The sequence below is a fragment of the Patagioenas fasciata genome, chromosome 11, assembly GCF_037038585.1.
Source record: "Patagioenas fasciata isolate bPatFas1 chromosome 11, bPatFas1.hap1, whole genome shotgun sequence".
NCBI classification, from domain to species: Eukaryota; Metazoa; Chordata; class Aves; order Columbiformes; family Columbidae; genus Patagioenas; species Patagioenas fasciata.
In genome coordinates, this window is record NC_092530.1 from 19030522 (window position 1) to 19047337 (window position 16816).

A 16816-nucleotide genomic window follows, 5' to 3' on the forward strand; every position below is an offset into this window, starting at 1 on the left:
ATGGCACCGGGAAACGGAGCGTTACAGAGCCCCCGCTGACTGGAAATGGGGAGTCTGCAGTGAATAATGAGCCTTCCCGAGGCCTCAAAGTACCAAATTCTGATTTCTGGGACCGGAGGCAACCTTAAAAAAAAAAGGGCAGCTGTTGTGGGGTGCTTATCCAAACCAGCCTGGGGTGAGACTGAGGCATGGGTCCTGCTGTAGGCCCACAGAAAAACTTTCCCTTTATAAAAGTAGTTCCATAGTTGTTTAGCATCAGCAGGTGTTTTATTCTGAGCCTTTTTTCCTGACAGATCTGCATGCACCGAACAGGCTGGTATTTCTGAGGAATTATTTCACATCTTTAAAGGCTGCAGAACAAACTATACAAACCTTCAGCTGGATTCTGGAACTATTGCAACCTGTGTCCACCCAAAAGTTCAGGAGGATGTGCTTGTTTAAAGCTTGTTTTTCACCATTTACTCAAGTCACATGGCATGTTTTATAACCAATAAAATATTATATATTTTAAAAAAATCTTGTGAATGCAGTCCACACGACACTGTTCCCCACGCCAAAGCGGGAGAGGAGAAACCGGGGAGCGCAGTCGCCTCGGGTGAGCACGGCTCACTCGTCCGAGTCCAAGTCACTGTCCCCTGCGATGGAATGAAAGTCCTCGCTGTCCTCCTCGTCCTCGGACAGATGGACCTGGCTCAAGACACTGGGCCCACAGCGCTGCTGCTCCTCCTCCTCCTCCTCCTCCGAGATCTCGTACCCTCCCATGCTGCTGAAGCTGGTGTCTCTCGTGTTGGATTTCGGATCCGGTTCTTCGTAGCTGCCGTAACTAGGAGAAAGGAGATGCTGTTACTGTGCCACCGTTTCAAACCGGCCGCTGATACGGACAATTCTGTATTTAACTCCTGTAAAAGGTCCCTGGTGTGAAATCCTCGTGGAACACTCAGAGCCACTGTGCACTTTAATTCTGTGAACGGCCAGCTTTTAAAAATACAAACCGTTCTGATGAAACAATTGTCTACCAGCCTCCTCATCCCACTCTGATATACTCAGGGCAGGAAAAACGGATTGCTCCAACACGTTCCATCTGTCATCTTTAACACAGACAGCCCCTTCCCATCATCTCCCCCAGAATTTTCTGTTGACTTTGTCAAGGTGCCGCGCTGGACCGATCATTTGCCTGACCCAGCACCTGCATGATCATTTATTAGGCAAATATCAATAATAGTATTAAGGGCCTGAATTCCATGAGCAGAAAAAGAACAGAGGAAGAGTAGGTCAATACTCTCTCAAGCTGATATTGCTGTACTTGTCACCTTCTAATAATGGAACTCTTCCAAAATACAGAATATGTATATTTCTATTCTTTTGGACTTCAACTAAGCAGTTTCAAGTAAGGAAATGCTTATTCTTAGAGGAAAAAAAAAACCAACACAAAGTTAATCAGCTAAATAATCCTTTAACTTCAAAGGCATCTTTAAAATAAGTGGTTATGTTTTGAAGAATTATTTTAACAAGATTCTCAGCTCTAATTACCTGATGTTACTGTCCTCCATAACATGAGAGGTTTCCCCAGCGTCTCCTTCATAAGACATCATGCTTTCTTCATTGTCCATGCCCATTCGCGTGTTCTCTTGAATAACATGAGGCTGTTTAGGTCTCACTGCATTGGGCTCCACATCGGAGTCGCTGCCACTCTCACTCAGTTGGATAGCTGTGGAATGAACCAACATCTGGTCACAAATCAGCAGTTTTGTTGTCAGTGACTTGCCCATTGTCTTTGTTTAAAAGCTGCAATATTGACTGGCAGGAATGTCTTCAAAGTGGTGTCTCCACAAGGCAGCAGAAAAGGTTATCTGGGAGCTGATAACCCCCAATTCTGATGTTGTTCAAGAACAGCCTCATTACCACCAGTACCCAAAAAAGGACTTATTTGCTTGTCTACTTTGAATAATTCCTCCTTAATGATTTTCAGAAGCCATCGCTAAATACCACAAGCTTTTCTGCACAGCAAGTTTTCTAGTAAAACAGGGAAACAGTCTGAAGAACCTCCAGACAGCTCTTCCGGTTCTTGATTAACGTTGGCCACACCGTTTCACATCAGAATAAACACTGTGCTTTTACTGAACTGCCCATTGCTGGCTCCGCACACCAAATCATGGTCCCAGTCTTTTCAGAACCATTTGCAGTTTCACTTTATGAAATAAAAGCAACCAGATCTTGCCTTAACTCTGCTTTGTGTCCATACTTACAGCATTCCTATTCCATTCTGTTTTCAGTTCCGTTTACATTCATCCAATTTTCTCATCTTGCCCTTTGGTCTCTTCCTTTTTAAGTACTAGACCACTTGGCCTACATATCCCAGTTATGCTCTATGCTCTCTACTGCGTGTTTTTGTGATGGAGGCATTAGAAGATTAGCTGGGTTTGTGAACAACCAGTTGCTATTAACCTTTTAGAAAAAAAAGACACCTACATGAGAAAGGATTATCTCCCTCTTCCTCACTCCCATCATCATCATCCTCTCCATCCGACATGAGCAAATCTTCATAGAGGACACTGGCCTGGGGCTGCTGGGCTGATCCTTCCTCTTCATCAGCAAGGTCACCATCTGCATCTTCAACTTCCTAGCTCGTGCAAAACAGGAATAGTGAAGATCAAACAATATAAACTACTGCTGCCATTTCCAGCACGTCTATTATTTATCCCACTGTTCATTCTGAAGTATTCACTCATTTCATAATGCTAACGTTTCAAAACGACATTCAAGAGTCTCACTATTGCTATGAATACTGCAATGGAGACTTCTACTACAATTATGCAAGCCAAAGCGTAGCCTGTGGCTGGGATTTCTGTAAATATACTCACTGGGGCTGGAGTCTTAGGTTTCCCATCATCATCGTCATCAAACCCTTCAATATCTACGTCAGAGTCTTCCTCACCCAGCCTACCTCGCTCTTGGCGCATCTGAATGGGGAACACAAATAGCGATACCATTGAGGAAGGCACTACTGGAAAGGAACCAAAGGGTATGACTGACATCTGGACCACAATGATGGGTGTGGGTATACAGGGGGGCGGGGAAGACAAAAAGAAAAATATACATGTATCACTTTCAGAGCAAGGATCCTCTCTCTTTATTCTAAGATTGCAGAGCACACAGTCTCCACACACTTTTATCCTGATGTGCTCATCCTTGAAAAGGGAGTCTCCAGCCTTACAGCACCAGAGGTCTTTGTCTACCTAGCTCTTTCTGGAAAATACCACTAGATCTTAAGAAGTGCTTATTTTCACAAAATATTTGAAAAGCACATGGCAGTTTGCAACAAATCTTCTCCCCTTCTCTCCCCTGTTCTTCCCTCAGTCACCATGAATCCAAGGTAGAGAGGACATGCAGATTCTGTCCGAAAGACTATAAACTGAAAGTCTATAAAAAGCTTGAAGACTTCAAAATCTAGAAGGCATTCTCAAAGCTACAAACAGCTACAATACTAGATGGAAACATTCATATTCAATCTGTTTTGTCTGGGTTGTTCAGAATAGCTCTCACTAGTCTCTCTGGTACCACCGTCAGTCTTGTGGCTCTCCTCATTTTTTTTTTAATTTTATTTTATTTTACTGGTTATATTACTGAATCTCCTTCTGCTATTCTCTCTCCTCCAACAAGTCTTTTTTGTTTAATACAGAATAAAGACCAATAAAAAAATGTTCTCTGGTTACTGTTACAAGTTAATTTATAATGATTGAATACCTTTAGCACGTCAGCTTTTTTTTTTCCTTTTACAACTATGAAGTATCTACAGTCACAACCATCTCTTCCTAGGTGTTTGTACAGCTTCTATTCATAACTGAATGCAACCATAATAATCTCATTATCATCTTCCAAATCTGTAGAATGTAGTTCACCATTTCGCTATTCAGAATCAACAAGGGATTGCATATTAGCCCTTTGTAGCATGAGTCACCAGGTTTCTACTCCCAGAAGTAGTGAAGCAAACAAATATCTGGCCTTAGGCAGATTCTTCTGCAGCTTTTGATTCTCTGTTCTTTGTTTTGCAGAGTCTCAATTCCCAGTGCTGTTTAAATTTCTCCTTTGCCCTCAAAGCAGTCAAAATGAAGGAAATTCCATAACTTTCAAAATGTATTTCCTCCTCTGCTTGGGAAACCTGCTGATCTTTGTCACCTGTTTCCTACAAAGTAATTGCCTCTTTTCAGTAATTTCCTTACACAACCCAACTCTCCAACCACATGAAAAAAACCACAGAATCATAGAATACCAGGTTGGATTCTGACCTGAGTTCCTCGCTTCTCTGGGGTAGTGATGGGAGTGTCCATAGCAGACAAATTGCTCTCATCTTGATAGACTGAAGCATCATGTGACATACTGAGGGAAGTGTTGGTGTCATAGAAATCAGGTGGCTAAAGTATATGTGGAAATAGGAGACACAACATTCTCAGGCACTGAACTGAGACTAGAACAGTATCTTGAGAGGCAAGACGGGGACTTCAGGACTAAATGCAAAAAGCATTTTTTTGGCATGGTGTTTATATCATTAAAGACCGCTTAATCAAAATAAACTATTTATTCTTTAAAGAACAAACATGGTAAAATGCAATAGCTCACAACCTCAGGTTTGAAGATTGCCAAAAGGCAGATTTTAAAACAGAAGTCAGTACTTCCACGCAGTGCAATCCTATAGAGGCCAAAATCATAAAGGGACTCCAAAAGGATTAGACAGATCTATAGAGAACAGGCCTCTCTGCAGCCCATGAATACAATGGTCTACATGCAACACCAGTTTACGGTGCCTGAGCAGCCAACTGCCAGGAGCAGAGAGGCTTCGGTGAAAGAAGGATCACCGCATGTTTGCATCCACTTACTTCTGGACCCTGCCAGAGACAGAACACTTGATTACATCAATCTTTGGTTTGACTCATCAGGGCCCTTTTCATTTCCATTCCTACAATGGAAATGGTGTTGCAACCACAAATGCTGCTATTAGAACTGGAAAAAGTCTATCACATATGAAATATCATAGCAAAGCTTCAACTTACAATCAATTCTAAGTAAATCACTGTCTCAAGAGTCCCTAAAGCTGCCAAAAGCAAAAAAAAAGCAGGGTTTGGATAATTTGTTCTAAAAGCCAATCTGTAGCTTGCATGCCAGTTGACCTCTGAAGAGTTAATGAGGAACTACAGGTTAGGATTTTGACAAAATGCCCTTATAATATACAGCTTATATATTATTACAGTCCTGGAAGTGTTAAGAGCAGCAGCAATACTGTTTAAATTAGGCAAAACAGGCTTCCTAAGAATTTAAGCAGACATGTAAACCACAGACAGCTCTACTTGCTGCATTTGCTTCTTACCCCGGAGTCCAGCTCCTGAAGATGCATACGGGTAGATAAACATTAGTCATCACAACTGCATTTGAAATGAAGGGAACTAAAGCCAAGCAACCATCACCAGACCTGCCATCTGTGACAGCTCTGGGAGCGTGGGAAGCGGGAGTGTTACCTCTAGCCAAGAAGGGAAAGGGCGGCCTTCGGATGGCAAGCTGGAGGGAGAAGCTCCAGAGCTCTCTGCTTTAGCAAGCACAGAGAAGGAGCAAACAACTCACAGGCTGTTCCCTGCTCAGGCCTCTTCTCCTCTCTCCTGATCAACGTGGAAAAAATCCCACCAGGTAATACTGCTCTTGGGAAGGAAACCGTCAGATACAGAGAAGAACGATATTTTTGTCCTTCATTCTCTGAGGTACTGGGATCATCCTTGAACTGTGTCAATAGTTTCAACCACTAATCTCCAAAGACTCCCTGGCAGCCCGACACTTCCCATTGCCAGGAAGGTCTTTTTCTGTGAAACTCAGTTTCAGTATTCCCAACCCACTGAATTCAAGCATCACTCCAAGCAAGTTCTTTCTAGCTTCTTTTTTTTTTTTTTTTTGTGGGGAGAAATGGATGGAGTGTGTTAAATATTGCCCCAAAATTGTTTGTAGCCTTCTACCTGGCTCCAGCCATATAATCTTGGTATACCTATTCCCTAAAAAAAAATAAATTAAACTCATTTTTCTCTCAAAAATAATCTTTATAAGAGGTTAAATTGTTCCTTGGACTTCAAGTCCCTCTTTTCTGCTCTGTCTCTGCTAAAATGAAATGCAGCTGTCCAGATGTAATCACACCAGACTTGCACAGAACAGAAAAATTATTGGTCTACAATTGGGATGAAAAACTGCAAAGAAAGCATTGCTCTGTCATCCTGCATTGAGCATACAACATCTGAATTTCAATCATTCAGTTATTAGCAGAGATCTTTTCCAAGGCTTATGAACTTCAACAGTTTTCCAAATATACAAAAGGCACATTTCAGACACCAGGATGACATTCCTTGGACCATTACCTAAGTTATCAGGCAAATTCCAAAGGTAATTCTATTTTTCAGGAATGAACTTGTCGTTCCCGGTTGAGAGTTTATTGATGTTTTTAAAAACAACCAAATAGCCTGAAGCAAGAAGCAGCATTAAAAAAAAAAAAAAAAAAGCCTAAATGGCTTATAAAACTTTACCAAGCTGTAAACACTGACAACGCAGTCAGTCATACAATCTCCAGTCGAAATTATGCTTCCAACTTGGTCTATAATACATACAAAGTAACTGACATACCTAATTGTCTGCTATAAAATAATAATGACAAAAAATGTATTTCTATTAGAACCAAAATAAATAAAGAATCCCACCAAAGTATGCAGAGGAGTTGTACTTTGCTGGCCATATTAAGCAGTTTCTTTGCTCATAGCAATAAGTCGCTTCAACACTGCCCCTACCAAACAACTCTCTGGCTTCCCAGCACTACAGTATCGATGTTTTCTCCTCTTGTGCTGCTCACCCTTTCACTGCTTGCCTTCTGGGGGTTTCTAACTGCAACATGTGTGTCCTGGTTTCAGCTGGGATCGAGTTAGTTTTCCTTCTACCAGCTGGTGTAGTGCTGTGTTTTGGATTTAGTATGAGAAGAATACACTGATGGGGCTGTTGCATGGTAGTCGAGGACTTTTTTACCCTCCCGTGCTTTGCAAGGTGCACAAGATGCTGGGAGGGAGCACAGCCAGGACAGCTGCTCCAAACTGGCCAAAGGGCTGTTCCTGACCATATGCTCAAAACTGGAGTTGGCCCAAGGGGGGCAAATATCACCGCTTGGGAACCCATGAGCTACAGGTGTCATGGGTGGTAAGCAATTGCAATGTGCATCACTTATTTTGTATATTCTATTAATATTATTATTATTTTCCTTCACTGTCCTATTAAAACTGTTCTTATGTAAACTGACAAGGCTTTTTTCCCCTTTTGATTCTCTCCCTCATTGCACTTTGGGGGATAGGGATATTGAGCGAGCAGCTGCGTGGTCCTAGTTGCCAACTGGGGTTAAATCACAACAACTTGTGCAGTCTTTGAATTTCCAGCCAACATTCAGTTGTACCTGCCTGGATACAGCTCATCTTGAGACCAGTTTTGCATGTTGCTTGGGAAATTACCTTCTTTGTCTAGGTATCTCACTCTCTGAAGCATCATAACTGCTGCTCATCTTTATCCTTTAAAAATAGCTGTTAGCACACCATCCAACAAGATACTCTACTAAAAGACAAACTGCAGATGGATGAAGAACAGTAAACAAGGAAGTATCTCTAGATGAAACATCCAGGAGATTGAAACTAGAAGAAAGCAAAAACTTTTCTTGGTCACTTGCCTGTGGAGTGTAGGGACCAGGGGTCATAGGATCAAGACTTTCCAGATCTGCCTCCTCTAGTGCTGCTTCCTTAGCAGTAGAGATGTCTCTCTCAAGTTGAGTCAGGTGCTCATCATACTAAGAACAAAGAAGCTTGCTAAGGTTGCAGAACAGAAAATTCAAACATGCAAAAATATTACACTAGAGTTGTCCACATACCTCAGCTAAGGTTTGATAACAGATGTTTACAATCTCCTGGGCTGTTTTTGTGTACTGACTGTCTGGCCCTGTAGTGAGAAACAAATCTCTTTATGCATTCTGACATTTGCTCAGTTCCAGCTGCTGAGGCAGAAACACAGGTTTTCATTACACAGCTCTCATGACACAGGTCCCTAAATCCCACAACCTTCTGATCTATTAATAGGAAGAAATATAAAGCCAGGTTCATATTCAGCTAACAAAGAGGAACCAGTTTGTTCTAGCATTAAAGATATGATTTAGGAGACAGGAAGGTTGTACCCTGTCAATCTCAAGGAAATTCCCTAAAATCATTGAAGCAGAGACATGCAGTGAACAAGTAGAAAATCTTCCCCAAATGTAACTGCCCCATTCAACACAAGATAATAAATAAAGCACCACTTGACAGTGAAAATGTCACTGTTTAAGCATCTCTTTTCTCAGCAGGAAAGGAAAGCAACAATCAAGCTCAGGATTCACAGCTTCAGGCTTTGACAGCACTACAGAACAGGGGCCCAGATGTATTCATTTAAGTACAGAAGGCAGCTGAAGCCTTATTTTCACCACCTACCATTGTACTTTATGCTGTTGGCAAGGATGAGGTTAACATCATCCAGGAAAATCTCTCTGTTCTGGTACTTGTGTTTGGAGATATTCTGGAAGAGATTGTCACCCAGTAAGTAATCAAGTCTAAACATGTCTCAAGTGGCTGCTCAGTACAAGCTACACACCTTGCGGATCGTCTCCAAATCCATCGGATTAGCTATCACCTTGTAATAATCAGGAACAAACTTTTTGTTAACTGGATGATGAAATGGCCAAGACTAAAAGAAAGAAAACAGGTAAGTTTAGAAAGCTTCTGTGCACAATTTTTAACAGTACAAATTTCTTAAAGCAAGTCTCCAGAACTGATTAACACCCAAAATGTATGGAAAGTATTTATCCCAAGGCATCTTGATTCCAATCATTTAGCTTCAGGAGGGACGCAGAAGATCTACCAGCTGGATTTTTAACTAGGCCTGCTGATACCCATTTGACAGTAGAAATATGTAATACAAAACAGTAATGACTTTTCTATTTAGTATCACTGTTTCCTCCACAACATGACTGCAGCATCTAGCAAGAACATTCATTGCTTGTACAATAAAGAAAGAACACAAGCCTATGTCTGATCTCACAACAGGGGCTACACGTACCAATTTAACAGTTCATCATGTTGTGACAGCATAGAAAAACTCTAAAATCTGCTTCTAAACATCAGATATCAGAACAGATACCTGAACAGAGAATGGAACCAATGAAGTTTTAAAGAGGGCAGGCATTACATTCAGTCTAACCACTCCATTCAGACACAAAACACATGGATGAGTAACACTGAAGTCTTTATCTGTGCAGTTTCATCTGCTAAGCTTAAGGCTGGAGGGATTTTTGTTTGATTGGAGTTTGTTTGTTCTTAATATTAATGAACTAGTACAAGACTGGGTAAACCTTAAATTAGAAATGAGCTTGTGTTTCATCTGCACCTGAAAACTGCAGCTTTGCAGAGTGCTTTGAGTGCTTAACCAGCAGGAGGAAGTGCATGTTTTACAATGACCATGCTTAATGAAAATCAGCGACTTAGTATTCATGGGAGGCTGACACAGGCACTACCCACGAGTGAGAGCAGCAGGAAAAAAACCTGGAACCCAACCTTCACTCCTGGACCTTCGCTCCAATGAAGGGGATGAGTACAGGTGTGTCTGTGCCAGTCAGAAAATCACAGGCCAGCTCCCTGACAGAGCACTTTGGGTCATTTGTTTTGTTTTGTTTTTTTGGGGTGTTTGTTTGTGTGCTTTTTGCAGTGCACTAAGCACCACAGTGTAACGATATAGCCGTGGGACTATAATCCACACACTTTGCACATCACACACACACGCTCTACTCAAGCTACATACATCTGGAACTGCCATCATCTTTTGAGTGACGATGTTATCCAAAATGAAGGAAAAGGCCACTTGATCATCATCATCCAGGAGGGGATTAATTGCTTTTTCCAATCGAGCCAGCTTATCTTCTTTCTGCAATAAAAGTAAGGAACTTCAATGGCTGACCCAACGCTAAATTAGTAACTGTTGGTATCAGGATAATCTGTCCCAAAGAGACTCCCATTCAGCTTTTTATGAAGACACTTGTTAAATACGAGGAGATAATAGCCTAGATATAACAAAACACAGTTACTTAGAAGAAAGTTAACTGAAAGGAAAAACTACTAAAAGAGAACTGTTTTAGCCAAAACCAGGACACCTACATACAAGATCAAGTAACCAGAGTAAGAAACAAGCATCTGTTTTTTGAGAAAAACTCCTACATGAGCTGTTTATAATTATAAAAGTTCACATACACCGCAGGGTGGGGGGAGGAGTTCCCTTATTGTTCTAATCTCCTTAAAGCCCTGTGTTTGACCTCCCGCATCTTCTATCTGCAAACCCCACAACCACTCCAACCATCCCTCCCTCTCCACCCTGATCACAACTCATTCACCAGACTCGCCTCTTTCAGCTTTTCATCACACAGGTCCAGCATGGACTGAGATATCTGTGTCAGTGAGTGCTTTGGCCCTGCAAATACACAGAAAGTACAGTGAGATAGTCCAGCCTGATTAAAAAGGCCAATTATGTCATAATATTAATCTTTACTACTAAAGCATCTCTGATTATATCTCTACCACAGTTGGGAGTATATCCTCAAGTATACTCTCAATACACAGAATTATTAAAGTTTAGTATAGATTTTATATAAGAAAAACTTATTTGCAGCAAATATTCACACTTCTGTTATACATTATCTTAAGGTTTGGAAACCCTATCACAGGGGTTTCAAACTAATTTTCACCAGGGGGCACATCAGCTTCTCAGTTGCCTTCAAAGGGCCGAATGTAATTTTAGCACTGTATGAATGTAACTTCTGTATAAATGTAGGAGTAGATACATTCATACAGTGCTAAATTACATTCGGCCCTTTGAAGGCAACCAGGAGGTAGATGTGGCCCCTGGTGAAAATGAGTCTGACAGCCCTGCTCTATGGGGAAGCAGCTGTGCCTGGGGAACATTGGCCTCTAAGGCCTCCACCTCTGCCAAACTTTCAGAGTATAAGTCATGATATTTCTGCTTCCTCCAGTAAATCCAGTCAGTGAAGCAGAACAGCTAAGGAAAGCACGATGGACATTTAAGGAATATTCAGAAAACCACAGCTTTCAATAATTTCATGATTCCTCAGACATGGCAACAGGTATTTGCAACAGAACTATGAACAAAATCTCATTTATTAGGATAAAACAGGGACTTAGCTGTCAAAACAGTAAAGGAAGCGGTAAAGGCACAAAACCAGTGCTGTCAGTGTCCCCCTGAATGCTGCTGGGAGGTTTTTGTCGAATGGATACTTTCTGGACAAAGACCTTTCTATCAGCAGTCACAATACAGCTGACCTATAGCTGCCCAACGAATCAGCACTTTTCCCCAGCAGATACACACTCTACTGCAGAATCTACACTTTTTTTGTTTTTTAACTAGCTTTCTGACCTTTCCAAATGGGGAAAAAATTATTGCAACTAAGAACCAAAAATATGCAAAATCATTACAGTAAACTCTACAGAAAGCTGCATACTCCAAGGCAATGCTTCAAGAAGTGTGAACTACTTCTATCTGTACTGAAAGATTAATTCACTAGAGCATAATATTGAGAAAATAAGTTCACAAGTATCTCCCCATGGATCCATGTCTGAAAGCAAAAAGGAAGGACACTCATACTGTAGCCTGCTGAAAATAAAGTTTTGCTCAGCTTCACTGTGTATGAAGAGGATATGCAGGACTTTGTTCCAGTGCCATCTGATTTAATGCAGGCACCAGCGTCTTCAGTCATTGAGAGGTCCATAATTGAACTGCAGCTCCTACATCACAGTCATCATTTAGTTACTGTCAAATGCTATGGTCCACTTCTTTCTTGTTTATGATTAAGCTCATTAACCTTAATACAGTCTTTCAGGTATATCTGGAAAAACATGTTTACTGTTGCCATCTGACAGTGAATTTATTCTGCTTTTCTATTGTGTTTGTTATTTCTAAAAGATCCACACCTCATGCATGTACAGTGTCTTAGCAGAAACACAGTTTCCCTGCGTTGTCAATAGCCTACCATTGTACGTCGCACTGTTCTTAACAATTAGTTCCAGATGTTCCCTGAACTCTTCTCGGGATGGGTACTGCCGCTTACGAACATTTTCACGCAGGGTCTGTAAATCCATGGGCCGAGTAATAATCTTATAATAATCTTTGACAACTTTTGGATTTACAGGTGTATGAAAGGGGTAAGTCTGAGGATGAAAGGAAAAAAATGCATGCTTATTAACACAGATAATCTCAGTTCAACCTACACAGTTGAATAGGCACTAACATATGAAACCTTTACAAAATCAGTTCCTTAACTGCATCAGGGAAAACATGATAAGCCCCATGGTAGCTATCACTTTCCTCTATAAAATGTTCTTTAATACCATTATAAGAAGAAAACTCTCACAAAGAATTCCCAAATCGAATTTTTGTTAAGCAGCTAAAAGTCAAGAAACAACATTTAACTTCTCATTTCAACTCAAATCTCCCATTTAATCCTTTGATTTTGCAAGTTTCTGGTAAAATCTGGTCAGAAGCAGTGAAGCACACAATTTTCTCCAGTGCCACTTATATAAAAGCATTCCACGTTACTACATTGAGTGTTATACATATTTTTCTGGTTTTGGTGGGGCTGGGGGCGGCGGAGAAAAACACACAAAAAAAAAATCACACCCCAGGCTTTGAATATGTAACCACACAGAACTATTTGACCTTTTTTTCTGATGTGGACATTTTAATCTCAAAAAGATTCTGAGCTGAGGTCATTTAGGAAATAATGCACACAAACTGTGTGCAGGGCAGGGGAAAAAGAAGCGGCACAGCACTGAGCAGAAAAGCCTAGCCTAATTTTGGAATCTACGACACATAACCTACTGCAACCATATTGCTCAAGACACAGGCTTTTGGTCTCATAGCTTAAACTTACATTAGGAAGATCCCTTATGTCATTGATGATGCCCTCCAAGATGGAAGACAGCGTCACCATGGGATCTGTTCGCCGTCGGTGGATAGATTTATGAGGACGCTAAAGAAATCAGAGGCAGAAAAATTAAGGCAGTTCCAAGATGCAAAATATTTACCCAGAGAAATCCTAGGTAATTTAGTTTATTAATTTATCAATTTACTGGGCAGGTAACTGTGCTGGATGTGGAGGAAGCCCAGGAGTAGTAATGTAACCGGCCAGTGGGTACAAACAGAGAAGCTGCAATCAACTCAGTAACACTTACATTCAGATAATCACAGTGAACGGTTGTCCCTACTCGCCGCTTCTTCTTTGGAGGAAGCTGCTGTTTAGGAAACTTCAGGACCAGTGATTTCCTGCGAACCTCATCCGCACTACGTAAAAACAAAAAAGCGTAATATGTTCTCCAGCCGCCTGGTGAATCCAGACCATTCGTCCCTCAGTACTCTGGCACCATCATACCAAATACACAAATGAAATACTGTACTAATAGTCTGTGTAAAGCCCTGTCACTGTATTGCTGCGATTAATATACATATCAGTATTCTGCACTATTTTTTTTCTTACTACCCGTCAGTATCTTTGCTTCTTCCCTTACCTCTCAATCAGTTGTTTTCCCAGGACAATTTTGGTTCCTTCCACTTTGATGAGTTCTTCATTATCATTGTGAATGACTGTTTTTTCCAGCTCTTCCTCCTGCTCCTCTGTCATTGCAACAGGATTAGAAGGTGGGGCATTTGTTTGGTAGTAAAGAGGGCAGAACTTATTAGTCCTCATATGGCCAATTGCACCACATGCTCCACATTTTAGCTGCAAAATTACAAGAAAGATGACAAATCAGAATTCATACATAGGCTCCCAGTTTAGAGGCAAAGTATCATTAAAATCCCCTTGTCAGATCTTTCGTACATCACTAGAACAGAAAACTTCTGCAATACCCAAGACCCGTTAAGGTGCTTCACATAGAGATATGCTTACTTTCAAGTCTGGACGCTCTTTCATCTTCTTGGGCTTCTTCTCTGGTGGCCCCTTGAGTTTCTCTTTTTCTTGGTTCCTTTTTAACCTCCGTAATTGCTCCTGGATCCTGCGCCGCTCCTTCCGCATTTCCTCACGGTGCTGTTCATCAAATAAAGCAAACTTTCGTCTGGAGGGAAAAAACAAAAACACTAGTTTTTCATCTAAATTGATAACTCACCAGGTCCTCTTCTGCCAGGTCAATCACTGCACAATATCCACAACACCCTCCAAACAGACAGCCATTAAATCTCTCTCTTCACACAATTACGGTGCTGGCCTTCTACCGTCAATTCTACATTTCTTCATACTGCCAATACAATGAAATAGGCTACAGATAAACTTTAAAAAAAAAAATCATATAGGTCTTACATGAACTCTTCATCTTTGGTAGTACGTATTCGGCAGTAGGCATCAATAACAGCGGGCTTCCGAACCGTCTCACATCTCACGTATTCTTTCCCATCCTCATCTCTAAATGTGCGATAGATTTTGAGGCGGCGGCCAGTGGCAGAGGAATTAAGGCTGGTTACAGAGGCAGTGTCATCATCTTTGTGAGAGTTTGCTGAGGCTCCTGAAGCTGATGCTACAACAGAGTGTTTTATTTACTTTTAATTTCTTTCACACTGTAGAAACATCATTATTCAAATACACCAGATAGTTTCGGCTTATAAACTTCAAAGACATCAGTTCAGGAAAACCTAAGAAATAACAGTCTCTCCCTTGCTTGCTCATGGTCTCTTACTGTGACATGTGTCACTCTGAAGTGAAGGTACGCTACTATATTATCCACATGGATTATAAAGCCAGAACAGCTACAGTCAACAAGGTGCCCAAGTTCAAACACTTTTATCTCCCAGGTAGGAACCTGTCAAGTTCTCTTTTGTAATGCGCTTATAATAAACACGTCTCCTGGAGATCCAAATTGGGCAGCTGTCCCGTTACCTCCCAAACATGCTGCTACAGCACACAGTATAACAGACACTGCTATCAGTCTACATATTGTGCCTCTGTTTCATATACATGGCTGTGTTTAAACACAAGATCCAACTAGAGTACCATAAGCTGGTTGCAGGAACTATTTGTGAGCACTTCTTGAGAAAACTACTCAAAAACAGCCCCCATCCCCCCTCCAAAAAAAAAAGGAAAACTTAATCAGCAAGCAGCAGTGTATATCTAAAGAAATAACAAAGTTTATAGTTCAAAATAAATAAAGCTATGGGGCAAAAAAACCCACTTTAAATGCATTTTCAGCCACTAACTGCTCCAGAGAAGGAAGAAGCCCCAGCTAAGGATGCTTGTATATTCTCCCTATAAAGAATCCACACTTGCCTCTGAGAGGCCAGATCAGCATTTTGAGGCCTGACACCAAGTCCCGCATTCCTTCCCAGACACATTCTGGTGGTTGCAGTTACTTACACAGCCCCTTTTTGTCTCTCCTGTCCTTTTTGCCCCTCTCTTTGTCATTGCCACTGTCTTCTCCCAGGAGCATCCTTTGCAATTCCTTTCGTTCCTGCTCTTCTCTTTCCCGAGAGAGCTGAGAACTAGTTTTCTTGTTCTGTAACATATTCTCAATATTCTTTCCCATCTCTTCAAAGTCACTGTCTTCAGCTGAGCTGCTATCTGTGTCTGTTGACAAGATCTCAGTGGATTCCAGAACCCTGAAACACGAGGAACCTTGAAAGTCAGTTAGGTCCCCCCACCCAAAAAAAAAGCAAGCTGGCCTGTTACCTTCCCAGAAATACAAAGGTAAAAATGACACAAAGGTTTGAAAATTAATGTTGCAAATCACTACTGCAAGAATAGACATAATATATTCCCTCCTGTAATCCCCATGTCCAAAAGATCAATTGCTCCAAGCCAATCTTTTCCAACAAGTTGATCTCTTCATCAACAGTACTATATTCCCTCCCCCAGGGTGGTGAACTATTGATCTGTGGACAGCAGAACACCTCAAGGCAGACTATGAAAATCATTCTACCCTTCCAAAAGGTCTATGCCACCAAGACAGTAAGGCTAATCCAGAAGTTTCTATTAACAGCCAAACCCCCTTTCTCAAGGCTGGATTTTGTGGGCCCAACCAGCTGAATCAACATCTTTACCATGACATATCAATGAGCCCCAGGCACACATAGTTCTGGACTTTTTAAGGTGGGGACTGGGTGGGGTTCAAGGCTGTAAACATCGGATAAGAACTTACTTATTTTGTAAATCAAAAATGCGCTGACACTCTTCTTTGTATCTCTCCTGATGTTCTGCTACAGAAAACCGAGACCCACGTGCAAATTTGCTCATAGGACCTTCCCCCGAACGAGCTTGCTCTGTGGACATCGTACGTACCACATCAATCACTTCCCACCGCGACAATTTCTTTATCTGGAAAGAGGAAGATGGACTAGAAATGGCTTCAGAGATATACAACTGAGGTAGCTGACTGTGGATTTCAAGTCCATTACATACAAAGTCAGAGTAGATATGTTTATGTCCCTTTCACCTCCAGCTGCTGAATCTGTTAGTGAAGAGAACTCTGCAACCTGCTCACCTCTTCTTCAGGCACTCCAAATTTACGCAGAAGCTGTTTAGCATTTTTGAGAGAAAGTCGTCGCAGATCAGCATCTGTCCCAGTCACTGTCTTTTTCACTGGTTGAGGTTCTTTATCATCCTATTCAGAGGAAGGTGCAGCCTATTAATGTCATCACATAATAGTCTTTCCTAGGCTCATCTTCAGATATTTTCTCTTCCTAATGCCCC

The 16816-nt window shown here is 41.3% G+C and overlaps 1 protein-coding gene across 4 annotated transcripts in view; it reads right to left on the reverse strand.

Annotated features, from left to right (window-relative positions):
- Positions 1-245: 245 nt before the first annotated feature.
- The window catches only part of TAF1 (TATA-box binding protein associated factor 1), a 32777-nt gene continuing 16206 nt past the window's right edge, over positions 246-16816 (reverse strand). For 2 of the 4 annotated variants that reach the window (XM_065846087.2, XM_065846084.2), the window contains exons 21-40: positions 16608-16727; positions 16266-16441; positions 15485-15726; positions 14438-14651; positions 14030-14195; positions 13650-13861; positions 13317-13425; positions 13016-13114; positions 12116-12293; positions 10475-10542; positions 9880-10002; positions 8677-8769; positions 8517-8601; positions 7928-7995; positions 7730-7846; positions 4287-4412; positions 2862-2960; positions 2470-2620; positions 1531-1708; positions 246-823 (exon numbers count right to left, since the gene is read on the reverse strand). In XM_065846087.2, coding sequence (XP_065702159.1) covers positions 607-823; positions 1531-1708; positions 2470-2620; positions 2862-2960; positions 4287-4412; positions 7730-7846; positions 7928-7995; positions 8517-8601; positions 8677-8769; positions 9880-10002; positions 10475-10542; positions 12116-12293; positions 13016-13114; positions 13317-13425; positions 13650-13861; positions 14030-14195; positions 14438-14651; positions 15485-15726; positions 16266-16441; positions 16608-16727 — 2841 coding nt within the window. In that variant the 3' untranslated portion in view covers positions 246-606. The remainder of the gene's footprint in view (positions 824-1530; positions 1709-2469; positions 2621-2861; positions 2961-4286; positions 4413-7729; positions 7847-7927; positions 7996-8516; positions 8602-8676; positions 8770-9879; positions 10003-10474; positions 10543-12115; positions 12294-13015; positions 13115-13316; positions 13426-13649; positions 13862-14029; positions 14196-14437; positions 14652-15484; positions 15727-16265; positions 16442-16607; positions 16728-16816) is intronic. The other 2 variants (XM_065846088.2, XM_065846086.2) reach the window with 1 other exon arrangement.